Source organism: Coregonus clupeaformis, unplaced genomic scaffold (assembly GCF_020615455.1).
Source record: "Coregonus clupeaformis isolate EN_2021a unplaced genomic scaffold, ASM2061545v1 scaf3084, whole genome shotgun sequence".
In the NCBI taxonomy this organism is placed as follows: Eukaryota; Metazoa; Chordata; class Actinopteri; order Salmoniformes; family Salmonidae; genus Coregonus; species Coregonus clupeaformis.
In genome coordinates, this window is record NW_025536538.1 from 34,463 (window position 1) to 56,273 (window position 21,811).

General features: G+C 42.1%; 1 protein-coding gene across 1 annotated transcript; it reads left to right on the forward strand.

Annotated features, from left to right (window-relative positions):
- Nucleotides 1-306: 306 nt before the first annotated feature.
- On the forward strand, nt 307-18,287 carry LOC121562430 (myosin heavy chain, fast skeletal muscle-like). Its single transcript, XM_045220057.1, has 41 exons — nt 307-325; nt 881-926; nt 1,059-1,286; nt 1,668-1,814; nt 2,025-2,181; nt 2,548-2,575; nt 2,723-2,831; nt 2,985-3,077; nt 3,519-3,579; nt 3,755-3,853; nt 4,191-4,294; nt 4,714-4,852; nt 5,290-5,408; nt 5,560-5,709; nt 5,804-5,974; nt 7,373-7,676; nt 8,034-8,098; nt 8,190-8,277; nt 8,394-8,511; nt 8,642-8,765; nt 9,206-9,342; nt 9,817-10,072; nt 10,270-10,512; nt 10,859-11,035; nt 11,133-11,278; nt 11,447-11,537; nt 11,855-12,244; nt 12,366-12,492; nt 12,683-12,801; nt 13,357-13,553; nt 13,685-13,868; nt 13,986-14,151; nt 14,314-14,438; nt 14,609-14,917; nt 15,077-15,280; nt 15,439-15,564; nt 15,703-15,873; nt 17,217-17,321; nt 17,418-17,513; nt 17,614-17,745; nt 18,171-18,287. Exons 3-41 carry the CDS (start codon nt 1,071-1,073, stop codon nt 18,189-18,191), a joined length of 5,814 nt encoding a protein of 1,937 aa, XP_045075992.1. The 5' UTR covers nt 307-325; nt 881-926; nt 1,059-1,070; the 3' UTR covers nt 18,192-18,287.
- The last annotated feature ends 3,524 nt before the right edge of the window (nt 18,288-21,811 follow it).

The following is a 21,811-nucleotide window of genomic DNA, read 5'->3' on the forward strand; positions in this document are numbered from 1 at the left end:
AGTATATGAGGTTCAGTAGAAGTAACATTGGGATGAATCAAACTTTTGATATTGTCATAATTATTAGTAATGACGTCTCTCATTTATATAAATTCAGTGAAATTCAATTCAGAGACACATATGACATTAAATAGTCATGTAATGGGAGTGTGGTGCTCCTGGAAGTGGGAGGCGCTAGTGAGACAGACACATAGAGGTCTCTCATCCAATTCATTTCCTTTCCCAGAGTGGTCCATAATTAACGTTTGCTTGGTTGGCACTTCCAACCAGATATAAGGAGGCTGAGGCCCCAGCATCCATAAGTCAGATACCTTCTTCCTCTGTGGTAAGACCTCTCCACCTCCTTAGATTTTTACATTTGTCTCATCTTTGCACTCAGCATCTGAGGCAGTAGCTATCTGCCCTGTTTGAATTGACTTCTGCATGTCTCTTGTAAGATTTGACAATATGCAATCAAGTGGCATTGGTTTAAAAAAAAGTTTTTAATGTGTTTTTCTTTAACTGTGTATTACTTCAAATCTGTAACTTCCTTTTATGTCCAAAAGTGGTGCTCCTGCACTTAGTTAAGGGAGTGGTCTAGAATGTAACTGTGTTTTCAGGGGTATCCTTTTAAATTCTTCATAGAATGTGTAGTAAAGTGAGATGCCACTAGGAAAATAAAAGTTATCAGTTGCACCTGTAGTTGAATTTGACATGGCTGTAATTATTATTTAGTTAAATGTTTTTTAGCCGTTCGGGGTCAAAATGATAAGGCTTCAGACTTGTGCGTTTTCACAACATTCCAATTGCTACTTTCCAGCCATTATTATGAGCTGTCCTCCCCTCAGCAGCCTCCACTGCTTTAGATTTGTGTGTTTTCACAACACCTTATGTTTCACAGGGTCCTCCAAGAAGTACACATTCATCTGTAGAAGGGGAAAAAGAAGGTGAGACATGGTTTGAGTCTTCACATAAAAAAGTGATGAAAATATTCGAAGAGATACCGCTCACCTAACTCTGTTGACTGGGGAGGAAGCACCACAGAGTCAATCATGTTTCTTGTTTCATCTTTTTGCTAGTGATCCGTCACCATGAGTACGGACGCTGAGATGCAAATCTACGGCAAGGCTGCCATATACCTCCGTAAGCCTGAGAGGGAGAGGATTGAGGCACAAACCGCACCCTTTGATTCAAAGAACTCCTGCTATGTGACAGACAAGGTAGAGCTGTACCTTAAGGGTCTGGTCACTGCCAGGGCCGATGGGAAGTGTACTGTAACAATCACCAAACCTGACGGCACTAAGGAGGTAAGCCTGAGCTGAAAAGTATTCATGTTCAAGTTCGAGTAATTACTCTAAGTCTTGAAAAATCATCAAAATGATTAAAAACATTTCAATAGACTATTTAAAATCTTTAACAAAATATATATTAAGGATCATTTATAGTTTTTTGTTAGCGGAATATAACCTTCAAACACATCAAGTTTAAAGCTGCTATTTAAAATTGCCATGGAATTTGTGATATTGACAAGTCAAGAATCATGATGTATGTGTCAGTGGGTGATAACAAAGTAGTTGGATTAAATGTGGGTATGCATAAAAAAAATTTAAACTTGTATTTAATGAGCAAAAAGCATTCAGTCACGTCCACTTTGATCTGCATGTAATCTAGATTTCTGACTGTTTCAGGAAGGAAAAGAGTTCAAAGATGCAGACATCTTCGAGATGAACCCCCCTAAGTATGACAAGATTGAGGACATGGCCATGATGACCTACCTGAATGAAGCCTCTGTGTTGTATAACCTCAAAGAGCGTTATGCAGCATGGATGATCTATGTAAGAAACCTGCACATACAAACACACACATACATGAACATAATAAATACACACATACAGTACCATACATAAATGAATGGTAGAAACCAAAACATATCAATACAGTAGACCCACATCATTATACCAAAGTACACCCACATCCTCACATAAATCCAGGTAAAAGTTCATCTAACGTTGTTAATCCTCTAATTTAATGATGCTTTCATCCAGACCTACTCTGGGCTCTTCTGTGCCACGGTGAACCCCTACAAGTGGCTCCCCGTGTACGACGCAGAGGTTGTCAACGCCTACAGAGGGAAGAAGAGGATGGAGGCTCCACCCCATATCTTCTCCGTCTCTGACAACGCCTTTCAGTTCATGATGATTGGTACGAGCTCTCAAGGATGGATGGATGGATGGATGGATGGATGGATGGATGGATGGATGGATGGATGGATGAATGGATGGATGGAGGGATGGATGGATGGATGGATGGATGGATGGATGGATGGATGGATGGATGGATGGATGGATGGATGAATGGTTGGTTGGATGGATGTCCATAAATGCGTATGGATCTCAAAGTCCATAAGTGCATCAATGGAAGTTCTAATGTGCTATAAAAGAGATATCTACTGTTTCCTAGTCTAGGTAATAACAGTTTGCTGGGAATATCTGATTTCACTACCCTTGAATGGAAAATGTTCCCATAATGTTGCTTGAGTATGATAAGCAATATGTTTTTTGGTTACAGATAAGGAGAACCAGTCCGTCCTGATTACGTAAGTTGTTTACTAAAATGTCATTGAGAAGGTGTTTCTATTGTAATAAGTTGGGTCTCTTGGTGTGATGAAATACATTACATTATGAATGGATTATGACACTCAAACATGTAACTAAAACCCCTCTTTCTCTGTCATATAAACCAGTGGAGAATCCGGTGCAGGAAAGACTGTCAACACCAAGCGTGTCATCCAGTACTTTGCAACCATTGCAGTGTCTGGTGCCAAGAAGGAAGCAGAACCTGGCAAAATGCAGGTAGGTTGTTCTTATGTTTGCCTTTTTAACACATTTCAGTTTGGTTGGCTGTGTAAACCTTTTTTCCCGTGGTGAATCCTGTTTCAAGAAATTGAGAAAAACGAACGTTACCAGGTTACCAGTTTTTGAGCAACTTGTGTTTGTCTCAATCAGGGGTCTCTTGAGGATCAGATCATTGCAGCTAACCCTCTGCTGGAGTCTTACGGTAATGCCAAAACAGTGAGGAACGACAACTCGTCTCGCTTTGTAAGTATGAAGGGCATACTGTGGAAGTGACCTTATATTGGAAAAATGTAATTCAGTAGTTCCCTATTGTTATACAGATTTAACATCTTATTTTGATCACTCTTTTGTTGCTGAAAATGTGAAATTCAAACTTGTAGTGTATTCGAGGTTCTAAAATGTGTAATTTCCTCAAAAATGTCAGATTTGATTTGCTGTAATATTTTTGGGGTATCAACCCAACAAAAACATTTCCATTATTTATAATCCACATAATAATTCACATTTCCAGTTGCGGCAGGATTATTTTCCTGCTGTAGAAAACTGGATCCTACATGAAGAGCCTACATCTGTATCAATAGATCCAATATTTGTCCAACAAACTGTAACATTTAAAGGGGTCTATCAAAGTAAAATGTTAGATTTATTTGTTGACCTATTTCTAACCCCCATGCTCTACTATAGGGTAAATTCATCAGGATTCACTTCCAAGGTGGTAAACTGGCTAAAGCTGACATTGAGACCTGTGAGTTGGTTTTGATTGTTTCTCAATGCTTTCCTAAATTCACACAGATTATTTTTTGGAGATCATCAAATTTAAATGTATCTCATGTTCTCTCTCTCTCTCTCTCTCGCTCTCGTTCTCTCGCTCCTTTCTCTCTATCTTTGTGTCATTCACTCGCTCTCTCTTTTACCCTCAGACCTACTGGAGAAGTCCAGAGTGTCCTTCCAGCTGCCCGATGAGAGAGGCTACCACATCTTCTTCCAGATGATGACAGGCCACAAACCTGAGCTAGTTGGTACGGCAAAGTAGAGGATCACCTGAAATCTTTCCCACCCTCATCTATGGAATATATTTAAAAAAATAATAATCCACACTATTAATACTATTACAATGATTACATCCAAGGTAACAAGGCATCTAGACATGGGTCAGGTCTTTGGGAAATATCCATCAAGTAATGCACTGTGATCACACTAGTCCACAAGTCTCAGTCCCCTCTTTTGATGCTATTTATTATATACTACATGTATCCTTGAGTCCATCTATTGAGTAAAGGAGGGAGAGATACTGTAAAGGTAGGACGGCAGAATTCTAAGAGATTTAACTGTCAAGCTGTTCTCTGTTGTCCACAGAAATGGCACTCATCACCACCAACCCCTACGACTTCCCCATGTGCAGCCAGGGTCAGATCACTGTGGCCAGCATCAATGACAATGAAGAGCTGGATGCCACAGATGTGAGTCAAACAAAGGGTCAACCAAACTCTAGATATGGAATGGATAGGACCACTGAATGCACTGTGAAATTCCAACTTGGTGGAAGCTGGGAATGTTCATGTATGTTTTTTAAAATTCTAAATGCCTTGTGTTAGTTAGGCATGTGCCTCAAGGAACTCTTCATGCCTTTACACTTATCCTTGAGGCTAATACATGTAAGACATCCACAAGAGAGCACCACTAAGTTTCCTGTGGAACTGTGTAAAACTCCTTTTGTGCTGCCATCAACTAGTGTGTTGGCCAAGCGTTATCATGTGGAACAGAGAAGCCAGTCAAATCTATCCATCCCATTGTTCTGCAGTGAGCCGCACAGAACTGTAGTGTACCTGAGCAAACTACCGTTCAGTTCATCACTGTTGTACTTCCTCTTTAATGCCAGGATGCCATTACAATCCTGGGCTTCACTAATGAAGAGAAGCTTGGCATCTACAAGCTGACAGGAGCTGTATTGCACCATGGCAACTTGAAATTCAAGCAGAAGCAGCGTGAGGAGCAGGCCGAGCCAGACGGCACAGAGGGTGAGTCCCACTCATAGATATACAATATGTAAAGCATTAGTCCCATTCCCAGTCCCAAACATAGAAATAGAACATGTAAGGCAGACAGTGACACATGAAAGTCAGGCAGGAGATCATTTCTAGAGAACAAATTCCAATCTCCAGAAATGATGGATGCGGGTGAAACAAAACCTAACCCACAAAGAAGTTAGCCAAACTATTTTGTCAGTGTGATATCAGAAACAAGCCATCTTATAAATATGCCATTTAGCAGACGCTTTTATCCAAAGCGACTTACAGTCATGCGTGCATACATTTTTTTTTATTTATTTTTTTTGTGTATGGGTGGTCCCGGGGATCGAACCCACTACCGTGGCATTACAAGCGCCGTGCTCTACCAGCTGAGCTACAGAGGACTTGTGTGCCTGAGTCTGTTGTTGTTGGTTCTCTCTCTCCAGTGGCTGATAAAATCGCCTACCTGCTGGGCCTGAACTCAGCTGAGATGTTGAAGGCTCTGTGCTACCCCAGAGTGAAGGTCGGCAACGAGTATGTGACCAAGGGACAGACTGTGCCTCAGGTAAGGCGGCCAAACACAGCATCTACCATTTTCTGAGCACTGGAATTATTTTGGGGACAAGTGCATACTTTAGTTTTTCCAAAGCTCGTATCACCTTATCACTAGACATGGTCAGTATCTCATGTATTAATTTGAGGTATTATCATTGCAGGTTAATAACTCAGTCAGCGCTCTAGCCAAGTCTATCTATGAGAGGATGTTCTTGTGGATGGTCATCCGTATCAACGAGATGTTGGACACCAAGAATCCAAGGCAGTTCTATATCGGTGTGCTCGATATTGCCGGGTTTGAGATCTTTGATGTGAGTATGAGACCAGAACAAGACAATTAGTTGTGATTGAGATGGATTACAGCCTTGTATGATGAAATGATCCCTTTTAAAATTCCATCAACAGTACAACAGCATGGAACAGCTGTGCATCAACTTCACCAATGAGAAACTGCAACAGTTTTTCAACCACACCATGTTCGTCCTGGAGCAAGAGGAGTACAAGAAGGAGGGAATCGTCTGGGCCTTCATTGACTTCGGCATGGACTTGGCTGCCTGCATTGAGCTTATTGAGAAGGTAAGCTGTCTGTGAGGATTATAATGGACTGTAACAGCAAAGCTCATATGGAGCTCTGTGTGAAATGTTATCACAGTGGTACAACGAACAGTTGCGGCACTTGGGTATAAATCGCTGGGGAAGCCAAGACAGTTACATGACCTACAGCATGGTCAGTCAAGTTAATTGTAATGCAATTTTCGGACTACTAAACATCAATTGATTTAGAACCATGGAGAGATACCGCAAGTCACAAAGAAAACAGGAGCTGCCTCCCTCCACTATTCCAGCACCATTTCAACTTCAACATTTCAACATCATCAAATCACCTATGCTTAGTCTAATACAGTGACAACCAAAAGATTCCAAAAACAATTTAGTCCAATCAACGTAAGCTAAATATCATGTGGCTGTCCATGGTACTAATTTATGTGTGTGTTAGTGGAAAAAACATGTTGACTCACCCTACTTGAAGAGAAACTCCAATGCCATCCTCCTCTCTTTCATGTAGCTGAAACGGTCTATGACTCTGTCATACATTACGCACTGTAAATGTTTGTTGTCCTAGGCTACCTGGCTAAAAGCCTTGCTCACTATTCTAACTTCCTTTCCTGGGCAACGATTAGCCAGCAAGTTAACATTAGTCTACTACATCTAGCTACATATTGAACTTCCATACTCTCAGGCCAAAAGCACAATGTAGGAATTTATGGATAGGTGATAATCGCTGTTAAAATCATTGGCCAGTACGGAAAATTAAGTAAAACTACGAGTACAAATCCCAATCTCCGTCCAAGGTTAATTTAGGAAAGGGCCAATTTTAGCTAACTAGCTATCCACCGGAGGACAACAACACAACGAGTTGCAACATTTGAAGTTTTCTTTTGTCAATGACGTTTGGCTTGATGTGATGTGATTGGTGTGAAGCCAAATCCAAACTGGCTTCACTTGACACATTTTTTGGTGCACCAGGACCACTCACAGATTAGCTCATTCAGTTTAGCTCAACTCTGATTCGCTGTTATTGTATTTTTAAAAATATCAAGGGAGGCCAAATGCTCGCTGGCTTCCCTTGCATTCAATGCTACAATATCATACTATTTTTGACCAGACAGCATCAGATAGAAGGGCTACACATACAGAGACAGAGGGGCGCAGTTTAGCTCGGATGCTTTACCTGGTGACATCCGTTCAGCCTCTTGCCAAGCGAGACGAAATATACATTATTTTAGACATTTAAAAAAATTGGCACCCATGAATATATGCCACTGACAAATTATCTGACTGTTGAGAACTCAATATGTTTCCTATAATGTGTCCCTAAATTAATATAATCATATAATAGCATGTTTAATAATGGAATAAATGTGATCCTAAATGGAAATATCACTAATTTCATATACATCTCTTTTCGTAAAGCCATTGGGCATCTTCTCCATCCTTGAAGAGGAGTGCATGTTCCCCAAGTCTTCAGACACTACCTTCAAGGACAAGCTGTACGCCCAGCATCTTGGGAAAACAAATGCGTTTGAGAAGCCCAAGCCTGCCAAAGGCAAGGCAGAGGCCCACTTCTCCCTGGTGCACTACGCTGGTACTGTGGACTACAACATCACTGGCTGGCTGGAGAAGAACAAGGACCCCCTGAACGACTCAGTTTGTCAGCTGTACCAGAAGTCCTCAGTCAAAATTCTGGCTGCCCTGTATCCTCCTCCCCCACCTGAAGGTAAGACTAGCATCACGTCCAAATATTTAATTAATCACTAGTTATAACTCAGACCAAATGTTCTTTAAAGTCTTTGAATGTATCCCAATTTCTCATGGTGTTTTCACCGGGTTAATTTATTCATACACTTGGTTAATTCAATCATACAATAGGTGTTATTTTACATAATCTCATTGGCAGCATTTGCCTCTAGATAAGTGTGAAGTTAACCAGAGATTATCTGGTTTATAATTAATGTGCTTGCTGAAGACAAGACCACTCTTGATTCTTACATACTCTTATTATTATTCTATTTATTCCGCCCGCTCTAGGAAATGTACTTTTCTAGTTATCTTTAACTTTTCCCCATTTTAACAGATAAAGCCAAGAAAGGAGGCAAGAAGAAGGGTGGTTCCATGCAGACTGTGTCCTCCCAGTTCAGGGTGAGCTTTTGAAAGTTTTATTCAGACCTTCAAACGGTGCCTTGATTATCATAAATGATGTCTGAGAAAATCGTTTGTAACCCTCTTACAGGAGAACTTACATAAGCTGATGACCAACTTGAGGAGCACTCATCCTCACTTTGTGCGCTGCCTGATCCCCAACGAGTCAAAGACTCCAGGTACAAGAAATATTGAGTTAAATATGTCATCTTATCAGTACAGTATCAGTGACTTTAACAATCTCAATCTTTAACTTGTTTATGAGTATTAAAAGAGACTTGGTTTGTTTTACCAGGTCTGATGGAGAACTTCCTGGTTATTCACCAGCTCAGGTGTAATGGTGTACTGGAGGGTATCAGGATCTGCAGAAAGGGCTTCCCCAGCAGAATCATCTATGCTGACTTCAAGCAGAGGTACACACGCACACACACACACAGAAATATCTGCTTCAAGGGATTTCCCAGCATCAGAATAGGCTTACCTTTATGAAATGTAACAAACATCTTACAACTTGACATATGTTAATAATGACTCCTCATTCAGGTACAAAGTACTGAATGCCAGTGTCATCCCCGAGGGCCAGTTCATGGACAACAAGAAGGCTTCTGAGAAGCTGCTTGGTTCCATTGATGTGAATCACGAAGATTACAAGTTTGGACACACAAAGGTCAGTCAAATACCTTCAGCAAAAGCTGACAACAAAACACAACTTCAATGATAATTTAAACCCTTACCATATAAAATCTCTCCAGTTGATCTATCCATCCTTTTGTTCTTTCTTCTTCATTTAACTAAAGGAAAAGGTGGATAAACATTGTAGTGTTTTTTACTTCAACGTCATAGAAGTATAGAAGAGAAACTAAACTCATTATCATGTGCATTGTGTTAGAGTGGTATGGCTGCAGTTATCTGTATCTGTGGACATTATTAATCTACAACTGTACAATAACTAACAATTTAGAAACATCCTATCCCATGGTTAGTTTGTAAGCATTGCAAAGTTAACGTTGTCAAATCAATCTAGTGGAGATGTTCCCCTCTTTTGATTCAACCCTTTCTATCTGTCACCATCTGTGGTTCCATTGACCATGCTAACCTGTGTTTCAGGTGTTCTTCAAAGCCGGTCTTCTGGGTGTCCTGGAGGAGATGAGAGATGAGAAGCTGGCCACTCTGGTCGGCATGGTCCAGGCTCTCAGCCGTGGATTCCTCATGAGGAGAGAGTTTAGCAAGATGATGGAGAGGAGGTGAGGAATAGTGGACATCTTGGCAAAGCTTTCTGTCAACCACCTGTATCTAATGCATTATGATTACATGCTGTATATGCTGTGAGTTGTTCAGAATGAGAAAGTAAGTCTTATAATGATCTATTAAAGCTTTTGTTTAATTCATTTATAAAGTCAAAAAATGGATGTAGCAAATAAGGATTCTATCTTTATATCTTCAGTTTGGGGTTTGGCTGATCAATTGTCATTTAAATGTGAGGTATTTACTCATTCATTCTTGAAGAATACAAAATGCCTCATGAGCTTAGCATGACCTGTCAGTCCTTGCATCTAGACCGCTGTCTGTGAATTTAAGAGGGGTTACACTTCCCTAGCCCCATTCCTCAGCTGTAAACAAACAGTGGCGGGGGTGTTCTGTTTTGTTGTTCTTTGAATCCCAGAATGTAGCTTTAAGCATGTCACTCACCATGCCACCCTATCCTTTCTGTCGACCAGAGAATCCATTTACGCCATTCAGTACAACGTCCGTTCATTCATGAATGTGAAAACCTGGCCATGGATGAAGTTGTACTTCAAGATCAAGCCCCTGCTGCAGAGCGCTGAGACTGAGAAGGAGCTGGCCAACATGAAGGAGAACTATGATAAGATGACGACAGACCTGGCCAAGGCTCTGGCCACGAAGAAGCAAATGGAGGAAAAGTTGGTGTCCCTGACTCAGGAGAAGAATGACCTGGCACTTCAAGTTGCATCTGTGAGTGAGCAACGACCTTCATATGGGCACATTTACACACACATGAATAAACACACATATGAAGACACTGTGAAGTATGTGGCTAACTCACACATTGTTATTGTCCATGTTATGTATTTCATGAATTTCTATTGATTTGGTCTGACCTTGAATATACAAAGTGAGGCCGCTGATTTTTTCTCGTGTTCTGAAACCAGGAAGGAGAGAGTCTGAACGATGCTGAGGAAAGATGCGAGGGGCTCATCAAGAGCAAGATCCAGCAGGAGGCTAAACTCAAAGAGACGACCGAGAGGCTGGAGGATGAGGAGGAGATCAATGCTGAGTTGACTGCCAAGAAGAGGAAGCTGGAGGATGAGTGCTCTGAGCTGAAGAAGGACATTGATGACCTGGAGCTCACCCTGGCCAAAGTGGAGAAGGAGAAGCACGCCACTGAAAACAAGGTCTTGTGTCTTACCATAGACAGTCTAACCAAACAATAATCCAAACAATAATCAACTCAAAACATAGCTTAACAGAAATGGAATTCAAGTTGCATTGTGGGTGCAGGAAAAATTAAGACACAACAGTGGAATTTCAGTTGCAGGGTACTCCCCACATTCATTGCATGTTCTGTTCCCCCTCATTTATGACTTCCACTCAGTACACTGGCATGGTGTACACTGCCATCTAGTGTTGAATTTATAGTACAGTACTTGTTGACACATTGCTCATTTAAATGAACGCAATATATAACAAACTAAATCTCCCCTTTATGGTGAAGTATAATTATGTTGTGACCATTTTCAGGTTAAAAACCTGACAGAGGAGATGGCATCTATGGATGAGAGTGTTGCCAAGCTGACCAAGGAGAAGAAAGCCCTCCAAGAGGCCCACCAGCAGACACTGGACGACCTGCAGGCAGAGGAGGACAAAGTCAACACTCTGACCAAGGCCAAGACCAAGCTGGAACAGCAAGTGGATGACGTGAGTGGAGTTTGACATTTTAACCATGATAGAATGTAAGATGATATGATCTTCAGTTGTTTAGAGTTTGAACAATATATGTGTTTTTATCTTATAGCTTGAGGGTTCTCTGGAGCAAGAGAAGAAGCTCCGTATGGACCTAGAGAGATCCAAGAGAAAGCTGGAGGGAGATCTGAAACTGGCCCAGGAGTCCATAATGGACCTGGAGAATGACAAGCAGCAGTCTGATGAGAAAATCAAGAAGTAAACACAAACAAATGACTACAGTATCAGCTGCTATAATGGTTGTTCTTGATTAATTATGAATTAGCATTTGCATGTGATTCTTAAAAGCAATGTGAATGGTATTATACTCCCTTTACACTAACAAATCTAAACCAACTCTGCAATCAACGTGTTTGTGTTTTTTAGGAAGGAGTTTGAGACCACTCAGCTCCTCAGCAAGATTGAGGATGAGCAGTCTCTGGGAGCTCAGCTGCAGAAGAAGATCAAGGAACTCCAGGTACAGTACAGGATATACGCTCCAGTAAAGAAAAGCACACACCTGAATCATTTCCTGAAAAACACTTTCTGGTAGCCAACAGTTTTCCTGGTGGCTTCTAATGGCTCAATAGGTTGGAAGATGGTGATTCTTGTTGGTGCTTCTCACCATTGTGGTTTTGGTTCCTGCATGGGACACTGTCTACTGAATATATTAGTGTAACTGGCTTTGTATTAACACATTTATGCAACATATACCTACTATTATTATTTTGTGAGGTTCAATTGTTTCAACTGTATTGTAGTGTTCATCCCCCCTGCTCTTGTCCCCTGTTTTAGGCCCGTATTGAGGAGCTGGAGGAGGAAATTGAGGCTGAGCGTGCTGCCAGGGCTAAGGTTGAAAAGCAGAGGGCCGATCTCTCCAGGGAACTTGAGGAGATCAGCGAGAGGCTGGAGGAGGCCGGAGGCGCCACTGCTGCTCAGATTGAGATGAACAAGAAGCGTGAGGCTGAGTTCCAGAAGCTGCGTCGTGATCTTGAAGAGTCCACCCTGCAGCACGAGGCCACAGCCGCCGCTCTGCGAAAGAAGCAGGCCGACAGTGTGGCTGAGCTCGGGGAGCAGATCGACAACCTGCAGCGCGTCAAGCAGAAGCTGGAGAAGGAGAAGAGCGAGTACAAGATGGAGATTGATGACCTCTCCAGCAACATGGAGGCCGTCGCCAAGGCTAAGGTGAGTAGTGATGTTTTGGTCAAGCAGTGTTGAGGAGTGTCAACTACATTACCATTCAACTGAACTGAGGTTGACAGGAGTCCCATATATAAAGTAATTATGGTACATGTTTCACTAACAGGGCAATCTGGAGAAGATGTGCCGTACTCTTGAGGACCAGCTGAGCGAGCTCAAGACTAAGAATGATGAGAATGTTCGCCAGGTCAACGACATCAGCGGACAGAGGGCCAGACTCCTGACAGAAAATGGTACCATCAACAATGAACTACAACCCAATGCTTTCCTTCAGTAAAACACAATAACATGTGTTGGGGGCTGTATCCACATAATTTCTACTGTACTATTCACCACCTAACATTGCCCTATGATACCTCCAAATACATTTTCAATCTTAGAGAACAGAGACCCTATTAACAAGATGTCCCTCTATCCCTGCAGGAGAGTTTGGCCGCCAGCTGGAGGAGAAGGAAGCCCTGGTGTCTCAGCTGACCAGAGGAAAACAGGCCTTCACCCAGCAGGTGGAGGAGCTGAAGAGGGCGATTGAGGAGGAGGTCAAGGTAAAATGGACTCCACTGTCCATAGAGTTTAGAGCTATATCTTCATATAGATGGTGACTACGTGACCCTCAGAGTCACCTTTTATCTCTCCACCCTCAGAGACTCTATTGTTCTCCACCTCAGAGACTCTACTGTCTCTCCACCCTCAGAGACTCCTACTGTCTCTCCACCCTCAGAGATTCCTACTGTCTCTCCACCCTCAGAGACTCCTACTGTCTCTCCACCCTCAGAGACTCCTACTGTCTCTCCACCCTCAGAGACTTCACTGTCTCTCCACCCTCAGAGACTCCTAATGTCTCTCCACCCTCAGAGACTTCTACTGTCTCTCCACCCTCAGAGACTCCTACTGTCTCTCCACCCTCAGAGACTCCTACTGTCTCTCCACCCTCAGAGACTTCTACTGTCTCTCCACCCTCAGAGACTCCTACTGTCTCTCCACCCTCAGAGACTCCTACTGTTCTACTCAGAGACTCCTACCGTCTTCCACACTCAGAGACTTCTACCGTCATTTGTTTGTCTATCTCTCTAATCTCTCTTTGTCTTTCTCTTTCGCAGGCTAAAAACGCACTGGCCCATGGTGTCCAGTCTGCCCGTCATGACTGTGACCTCCTGAGGGAGCAGTTTGAGGAGGAGCAGGAGGCCAAGGCAGAGCTGCAACGCGGCATGTCCAAGGCCAACAGCGAGGTGGCTCAGTGGAGGACTAAGTATGAAACTGATGCCGTCCAGCGCACAGAGGAGCTGGAAGAGGCCAAGTGAGTCACACGCGTTCAGCAAACACTCAAATATAGGGTGTGGATGTTGAGGGTGGTAGGGGGGCTCTGAGAAAATGTTACGTCAATATATATTGTAACATTTGTTTCAAAACTACAAAACCACCTAACAGGAAAAAGCTGGCCCAACGTCTGCAGGAGGCTGAGGAGACCATTGAGGCGACCAACTCCAAGTGCGCCTCCCTGGAGAAGACCAAGCAGAGGCTGCAGGGAGAGGTGGAGGACCTCATGATTGACGTTGAAAGAGCCAACGCATTGGCCGCCAACCTCGACAAGAAGCAGAGGAACTTTGACAAGGTAAAAATGAAAACCTAACTTTCTGCTACATAATCAATTGTAGTTTAATTGTAGCATGTTTCTGATTTAAATCTCTTCATCTATGACTTCTAATGAAAATCCCATGTATTTCCCTAGGTTCTGGCAGAGTGGAAGCAGAAGTATGAGGAGGGTCAGGCAGAGCTGGAAGGAGCTCAGAAGGAGGCTCGCTCTATGAGCACTGAACTCTTCAAGATGAAGAACTCCTACGAGGAGGCTCTGGATCATCTGGAGACTCTAAAGAGAGAGAACAAGAACCTGCAACGTGAGCATTTGACAGCAATTCTATTTGGCTCATGTTTGATTAGCAAGATGAATTATTGTTAATTAATTAACTGTTATTATGATTCAATGTCAACTTCAGTGCATTAGCGATATCTACTGAAAATCTCCCAAGTCTAAACTGCTCCTGTGTGTGTGTGTGCAGAGGAGATCTCTGACCTGACTGAGCAGATCGGAGAGACTGGCAAGAGCATCCATGAGCTGGAGAAGGCCAAGAAGACCGTGGAGACAGAGAAGTCTGAGATCCAGACCGCTCTGGAGGAGGCTGAGGTACAAACTACAGCTGTTTGATGGGAAAAGCAGTGTTACACTAGCCAATGCTAGCTACAGTCTAATGCTCCCTGCTTTGGTGTTTATTGTAGTCATATATATATTTAATTCCTTGTAGACACATCCAAATATATTGAACACAATACGCATTACTTATTTTCTTTGTCCAGGGCACACTGGAGCACGAGGAATCCAAGATTCTGCGTGTGCAGCTGGAGCTCAACCAGATCAAGGGTGAGGTGGACAGGAAAATTGCTGAGAAGGACGAGGAGATGGAGCAGATCAAGAGGAACAGCCAGAGGGTGCTTGACTCCATGCAGAGCACCCTGGACTCTGAGGTCAGGAGCAGAAATGACGCCCTGAGGGTGAAGAAGAAGATGGAGGGAGACCTGAACGAGATGGAGATCCAGCTGAGCCACTCCAACAGGCAGGCCGCTGAGGCCCAGAAACAACTGAGGAACGTCCAGGGACAGCTCAAGGTAAAGGGACTGGGACATCAGGATAAAAAAAAGAGTGGTTTATGTATTAAAGGTAACGATACTGGAGAAATTCGTATCAATTTACATTTCTGTCACTGATCGATCCTATCGCCCCTACTTCCACAAGTCCTAATGAACATATGTCATTGTGAACCCCAGGATGCCCAATTGCACCTTGATGACGCTGTTCGTGTCGCAGAGGACATGAAGGAACAGGCAGCCATGGTGGAGCGCAGAAACGGTCTGATGGTGGCTGAAATCGAGGAGCTGAGAGTTGCTCTGGAGCAGACAGAGAGAGGCCGCAAAGTGGCTGAGACTGAGCTGGTAGACGCCAGCGAGCGTGTTGGACTGCTGCACTCCCAGGTATGGGTCAAAAGCCATTTCCAATGGAACTCAACCAAGCATACAGTTTAAACACACCTGGAATTTGACAGTGCTTACTTTAGATTTTCATAATTTCAGCCTTGTGACTTATAAGTTCTCTTGAGAGTTTAAAAAAATCGTCTTATTTCATCCTTCAGAACACCAGCCTTCTGAACACCAAGAAGAAGTTGGAGACTGACCTGGTGCAGGTGCAGGGAGAGGTGGACGATATTGTCCAGGAGGCCAGGAATGCAGAGGAGAAGGCCAAGAAGGCCATCACTGACGTGAGTTCTTTAATTACATCGACTTGATTTGTCCCCAAGTGCCAGTGGTAGCTGGGCTGGTTAAGAACAACAAAGATCTTAGAGGGGCGTTATGATTGGTGCCAATTGGTCCATAAATTAAACAAACTACTTTTCCAGGCGGCCATGATGGCTGAGGAGCTGAAGAAGGAGCAGGACACCAGCTCTCACCTGGAGAGGATGAAGAAGAACCTGGAGGTCACAGTCAAGGACCTGCAGCACCGCCTGGATGAGGCTGAGAATCTGGCCATGAAGGGAGGCAAGAAGCAGCTCCAGAAACTGGAGTCCAGGGTGAGTTAACAGCCGGGTGGATTATGGTGGATTGAAAGACAGATTGCTGGAAATGCATTTGATCATATAAAAATACATAATAGCCTCCATGCAGGTTTACTGTTACTTCTGTAGTGCATGGCATGACTAATCAAGTCTCGGGCCCTGGGAAATGTTAAGTCCCCCTTCTAGGCATTAGAGAGAAAATGTTGCCGTTTTAAAGCTAATTTCCTGCAATTCTACACATTTTGCCTTTTTAAATGTTAAATGATGGTGCATTTATGATCATAACAAAACAAATTATAATAATTTTACACTTATTTAGTGGAGTTGAGCCAAGACCTTCAAATAAATACAAATGTATTACTCTAGTTGCTTCGTTCAGGCTTGTACAGTTGTCGCAGCAGACTTCTTCTAAACTGCCATTTCATTAGTAGTAAGAATACAAATATAAATTTACAATACACATCAACACACAATATAATGTACATTCATCAACTTTATCTCATAGTAATCATTTGTTACATCTAGTTACATTTGTTTCATTTCTCTCTATAGCGACATGTCTCATTCACCGGCCGTTGCTAGGGAAGCTAGCGTTGCTATGCAGGTTTACCAGCCAGCAGGCTAACGGCTGAATTGGTTTGTAGGCTAGCGGATTTTAATAAGTTCATAAAACCTGAAAACACAACATAACATCTTAACAAACATATGTACATACTCCAGAAACATTACCGTCTCGAATATAGTGCTTTTCCACTCGCTTACCTTCAAAATAAAGATATACCAATGTATTTAGGTCGGTGCTTCTGTCTTGCTGTTGGCTCACTTTGAAAACTTCTCTCAACTGTCATAGCGCGAGCCTCCCATAATAGAAGAAATCTCATAACATTAAAACATGCGAATGGCGTCCTCTAGTGGCCATACTGGTGCTGCACCATAAACTGCTAAACTCATGACAAAACGGATAAATAGTCATATTACAAATACAAGAAGAATTGAGTTGTGAGCCTCCCAGACCCGTTGTGCATCTAATAGTTAAGAACATAAATTGTGGATTATTAATATGTACTGTATTGCACTCTCTAAACTTTTTCCAAAGATCCCTGGTTGTTTAATCCGTTCTTGCTAGAAATATTCATAAACACATTTAAATGTAAATTCCCCTTTGGGAACCATTGACCTAGATAATGAAAATATGTTGGTATTATTACAGACCCCTTCAATTAAATGTTTAGAAGTACATAGGGACAGATAACAATTGTGCCTCCTTGACTGGGTAGAACACTACACCTCTGTTTTACAAAGATTTGTTAAGTCTGATTTCACCACCTCAAACAAATACGTTTATTTCTTCCACAAAGGTGCGTGAGCTCGAGACTGAGGTGGAGGCCGAGCAGAGAAGAGGTGTAGACGCAGTCAAGGGAGTCCGCAAGTATGAGCGCAGAGTCAAGGAGCTCACTTACCAGGTAAGAGAAAGTGCCTTCTTCACACACTTGACAGTAACACAGACAGGTTTGTGTATAAAACTATACTGACATTGATTCTTTGATCTTCTCCCACAGACTGAGGAGGATAAGAAGAACGTTAGCAGACTTCAGGACCTGGTAGATAAGCTGCAGTTGAAAGTGAAGGCCTACAAGAGGAATTCTGAGGAGGCGGTGAGTCAAATACCTTTTAAAAACATATTTTTTATTTGCTATCTGAAGCATCAAACTTTAAATGCTGATGTTTCGCTCTCTATCTCTTTTCTTCACCCAGGAGGAAGCAGCCAATAGCCATATGTCTAAGTTCAGGAAGGTTCAGCATGAGCTGGAGGAGGCTGAGGAGCGTGCTGACATCGCTGAGACTCAGGTCAACAAGCTCAGAGCCAAGACCCGTGACACTGGAAAGGTACAGAACTGCTGCTAAACCTAAACCTGACTCATGTTCAAATATGACCACATCAACACCACTTATGATTCAGTCTTCACAGAGGGCAAATTTTACACTCACTCAACTGTATTTAAGATCTTTAAGAAGCACATTTCAGGTAGGGCAAAAAAATCTAATAAGATTAATTCAGTTGGTACTTCACCCTGAAAATCCAAGCTGAGCGCTGAGCATTAAATGCTTGATCCATTATATTCTTTCCAAGTGTTCATCTATTTATCATGTTCATTATTATTACTGATCCATTATATGATATCCAAGTCTATCCATCTATTTATCATGTTCATTATTATTACTGATCCATTATATTCTATCCAAGTCTATCCATATATTTATCATGTTCATTATTATTACTGATCCATTATATTCTTTCTTTCTTCTTACAGGGCAAAGAAGTTGCTGAATAAACAGGACCAAGTCTTATCATTTTCCTGTGTTGCATAAAATATGATTTTCATGGTGAAATGTTGAGCATTGATTAAAAACATGTTGACCTACATACACTTCCTTTGTGACTGTGGACTTATTACTTAGCAAACAGCTTTTTCATACCATAAAATTATTGTACTTTAAATAATGGAGCAATCTGGGATTCCAACAGCAAAAGTGGTCACCCGGACAAAGCAGTCAGTTGTTTTGGTGAACAGCTGAGTGATGAGGCTGGAGAAATGTAACCACTCTCAAATTCTCAGACTGAGCTATGGATGCAAGGACTTCAAGTTTGTTCTTGCTTTATTAAACTCAATGTAGTTCAGCCAGCCTCTGCATTTAAGCTGCTGAGTTAACTAGTACAACTGCCAAGGTCAGAGGTTCCAAGACCGTTCTAGTCATTCTATTTCTATGGTCATAAGACCGTCATAGGACACCACAACACACATATATTAGTCCTGCATGTAACATTTGATCTCTTAACAGACTAAAAGGTTACATCAACACTTCTATCCACATGCCATTGACTAGATGTCCATTAGTACCTGTATCTTATTGAAGTACTGCCCAGCCTCGAAGGGCACTATGTTGTAGGTGGAGATCCCAATAACAGGTCTCTCTGTATTGTTCTTGGCTCTGTAGAAGGCCAAGGCAGTCTCTCCTGGAACCACCTGTATGGTAACACAACATATACAATAAGATACCTGTATGGTAACACAACATAGACACTAAGATACCTGTATGGTAACACAACATAGACAATAAGATACCTGTATGGTAACACAACAGCCTTAGACCACTGCGCCACTCAGAATTTCCAATTGAACCAACATATGCAGAGAACTATATATTCCAGAGAACTCGGATCCGTAGCCACTCCGGTAATAATAAGAGTATGTAAGAAATCTAGAGTGGTCTTGCCTTCAAATTATTGGTGTCCATTGCAAAATGATTGAAGATGTGTTCTGTTGCATGACCTAATGAACATGACCTAGCTCATGGGCCTTATTTATGTCAGTGCAATTCCGGATCCTTGGGACTTCCCTAACCTAAACCCTGACCTTGACACCTACACTAACCCTGACCTTGACCCCTATCCTAAACCTGACCTTGACCCCTACCCTTACCCTGACCTTAAAGGGATACTTCAGGACTTTGGCTATGAAGCCCTTTATCTACTTCCCCAGAGTCAGATGACTCATGGATACCATTTATATGTATCTGTATCCATCATAAAGGAAGTAAGAATTTCGCAAGCCAATGCTAACTGGCGTTAGCGCAATGACTGAAAGTGTATGGTATTTACTAGTATGCAGATTATTGCAAATCTCCAAACAACTGTAGTATAACTATTCTCCAATAGAGGGCACTAAACGCCAAGGTTAGAAGAAGCTACATGAGGGGCGTTTTTTTGCCTGCCACTGCAAAGTTTCTGGAAGTACCTGAAAGAGATCCTGGAGGGGAATCGGAGGAGCCTAAAGCATTGGGGAATCGGAGGAACCTAAAGCATTGCCAAAACAAACAGTTAATAATAACCATAGTTAACCTCTCCACCCTGACCATCTGTGACTCAGCATGTAGTGAGGGCTTTCCCTGACAGTTGGTTGGCTAGCATATTTATAGACAACATATGTGAGTATTTTAGGAAACGGGGATCACGGCTGTACTCAGCAAGAGCTTCCCCTGGGCTGGCTGGCAGGAAGTATTTATGGACTACCGTGATGTTTGTGTATATGTGTGCGTGCTCTTTAAGAAACAGGCAAGGGATAACTGCAGTAGATACTTTTATGTAGAAGGAATTGCAAGGATTCCCCCCCCCAAAAAAATGTTTATATCTTAATTAGCATGATCAGTGCAACGTTTTAATAATAATAATAATGTATTAATAATAATAATTTATTAATAATAATAATTTATTAGTAATAATAATTGATTAAACTTCTATAGCGCTTTTCATAACAGAAAGAAATCTCAAGGTGCTTCAAGAGCAAGAAACAAACAAGCAATACATCATCATGATTAGCTTAGCTATAGCTAGCTAGGTCAACCAATACATCATCATGAGTAGCTTAGCTATAGCTGGCTAGGTCAACCAATACATCATCATGAGTAGCTTAGCTATAGCTAGCTAGGTCAACCAATAGCTATAGCTAGCTAGGTCAACCAATACATAATCACGAGAAGCTTAGCTATAGCTGGCTAGGTCAACCAATACATCATCATGAGTGGCTTAGCTATAGCTAGCTAGGTCAACCAATGCATCATCATGAGTAGCTTAGCTATAGCTAGCTAGGTCAACCAATACATCATCATGAGTAGCTTAGCTATAGCTAGCTAGGTCAATCAATACATCATCATGAGTAGCTTAGCTATAGCTAGCTAGGTCAACCAATGCATCATCATGAGTAGCTTAGCTATAGCTAGCTAGGTCAACCAATGCATCATCATGAGTAGCTTAGCTATAGATAGCTAGGTCAACCAATGCATCATAGTGAGTAGCTTAGCTATAGCTAGCTAGGTCAACCAATACATCATCATGAGTAGCTTAGCTATAGCTAGCTAGGTCAACCAATACATCATCATGAGTAGCTTAGCTATAGCTGGCTAGGTCAACCAATACATCATCATGAGTAGCTTAGCTATAGCTAGCTAGGTCAACCAATACATCATCATGAGTAGCTTAGCTATAGCTGGCTAGGTCAACCAATACATCATCATGAGTAGCTTATCTATAGCTAGCTAGGTCAACCAATACATCATCATGAGTAGCTTAGCTACAGCTAGCTAGGTCAACCAATAGCTATAGCTAGCTAGGTCAACCAATACATCATCACAAGTAGCTTAGCTATAGCTGGCTAGGTCAACCAATACATCATAATGAGTAGCTTATCTATATCTATCTAGGTCAACCAATAGATGCCAAGTCTTTTGAGTGCATGTATCTTTCAAAGATGGAAAGGGACAGTTCATGGCTTGATCAGAGGAAGGTGGTCAGAGAGATGGTTGATGAAGATGGAGTCTAGTGACGATCTTGTAGAGGGCTACTCTGGGAACCAGCCTGTGTTGTGGAGCCACTGGAATTCTCCTCCTTCACAATGTGTAGCACCCACTTGGGTGATTCCTCAGCAGCTCTGGGCGCCACAAAGCTCTCCACATATACAGTTCAGAGTAGTAGCCAGTTATCCTCACTGAACCCTCTGCCTCAGCACTGCATTCCTTATGTATCTCCTATTACTCTCAAGCTTCAGGTGACTCCTCAATGATCTGGAACCAGTAGCCAGGTGAAACAAGAAGCTGGTACTGTTTCCTGCATCATTCAAACAAAAACATAAGCCAGCTAGCTAGCTAGCCGTCCATGACATTGACCTGCCAGACAATCAGCAAATCTGTGGGTCAAAACCACCAGATATATGCAATACAAACTAAATGTTACCAAAAACATAACATGTGATAAAAAACAACAATAAAAACCCTTGAACATATCTAAATATGTACATATTTACAGAGCTCATAAAAGAGAACATATTTATTTCATGATATGCATAACATTACTCTGTGTTTAAATTAATTAATCAGTGATGACTACACCATTCACCAC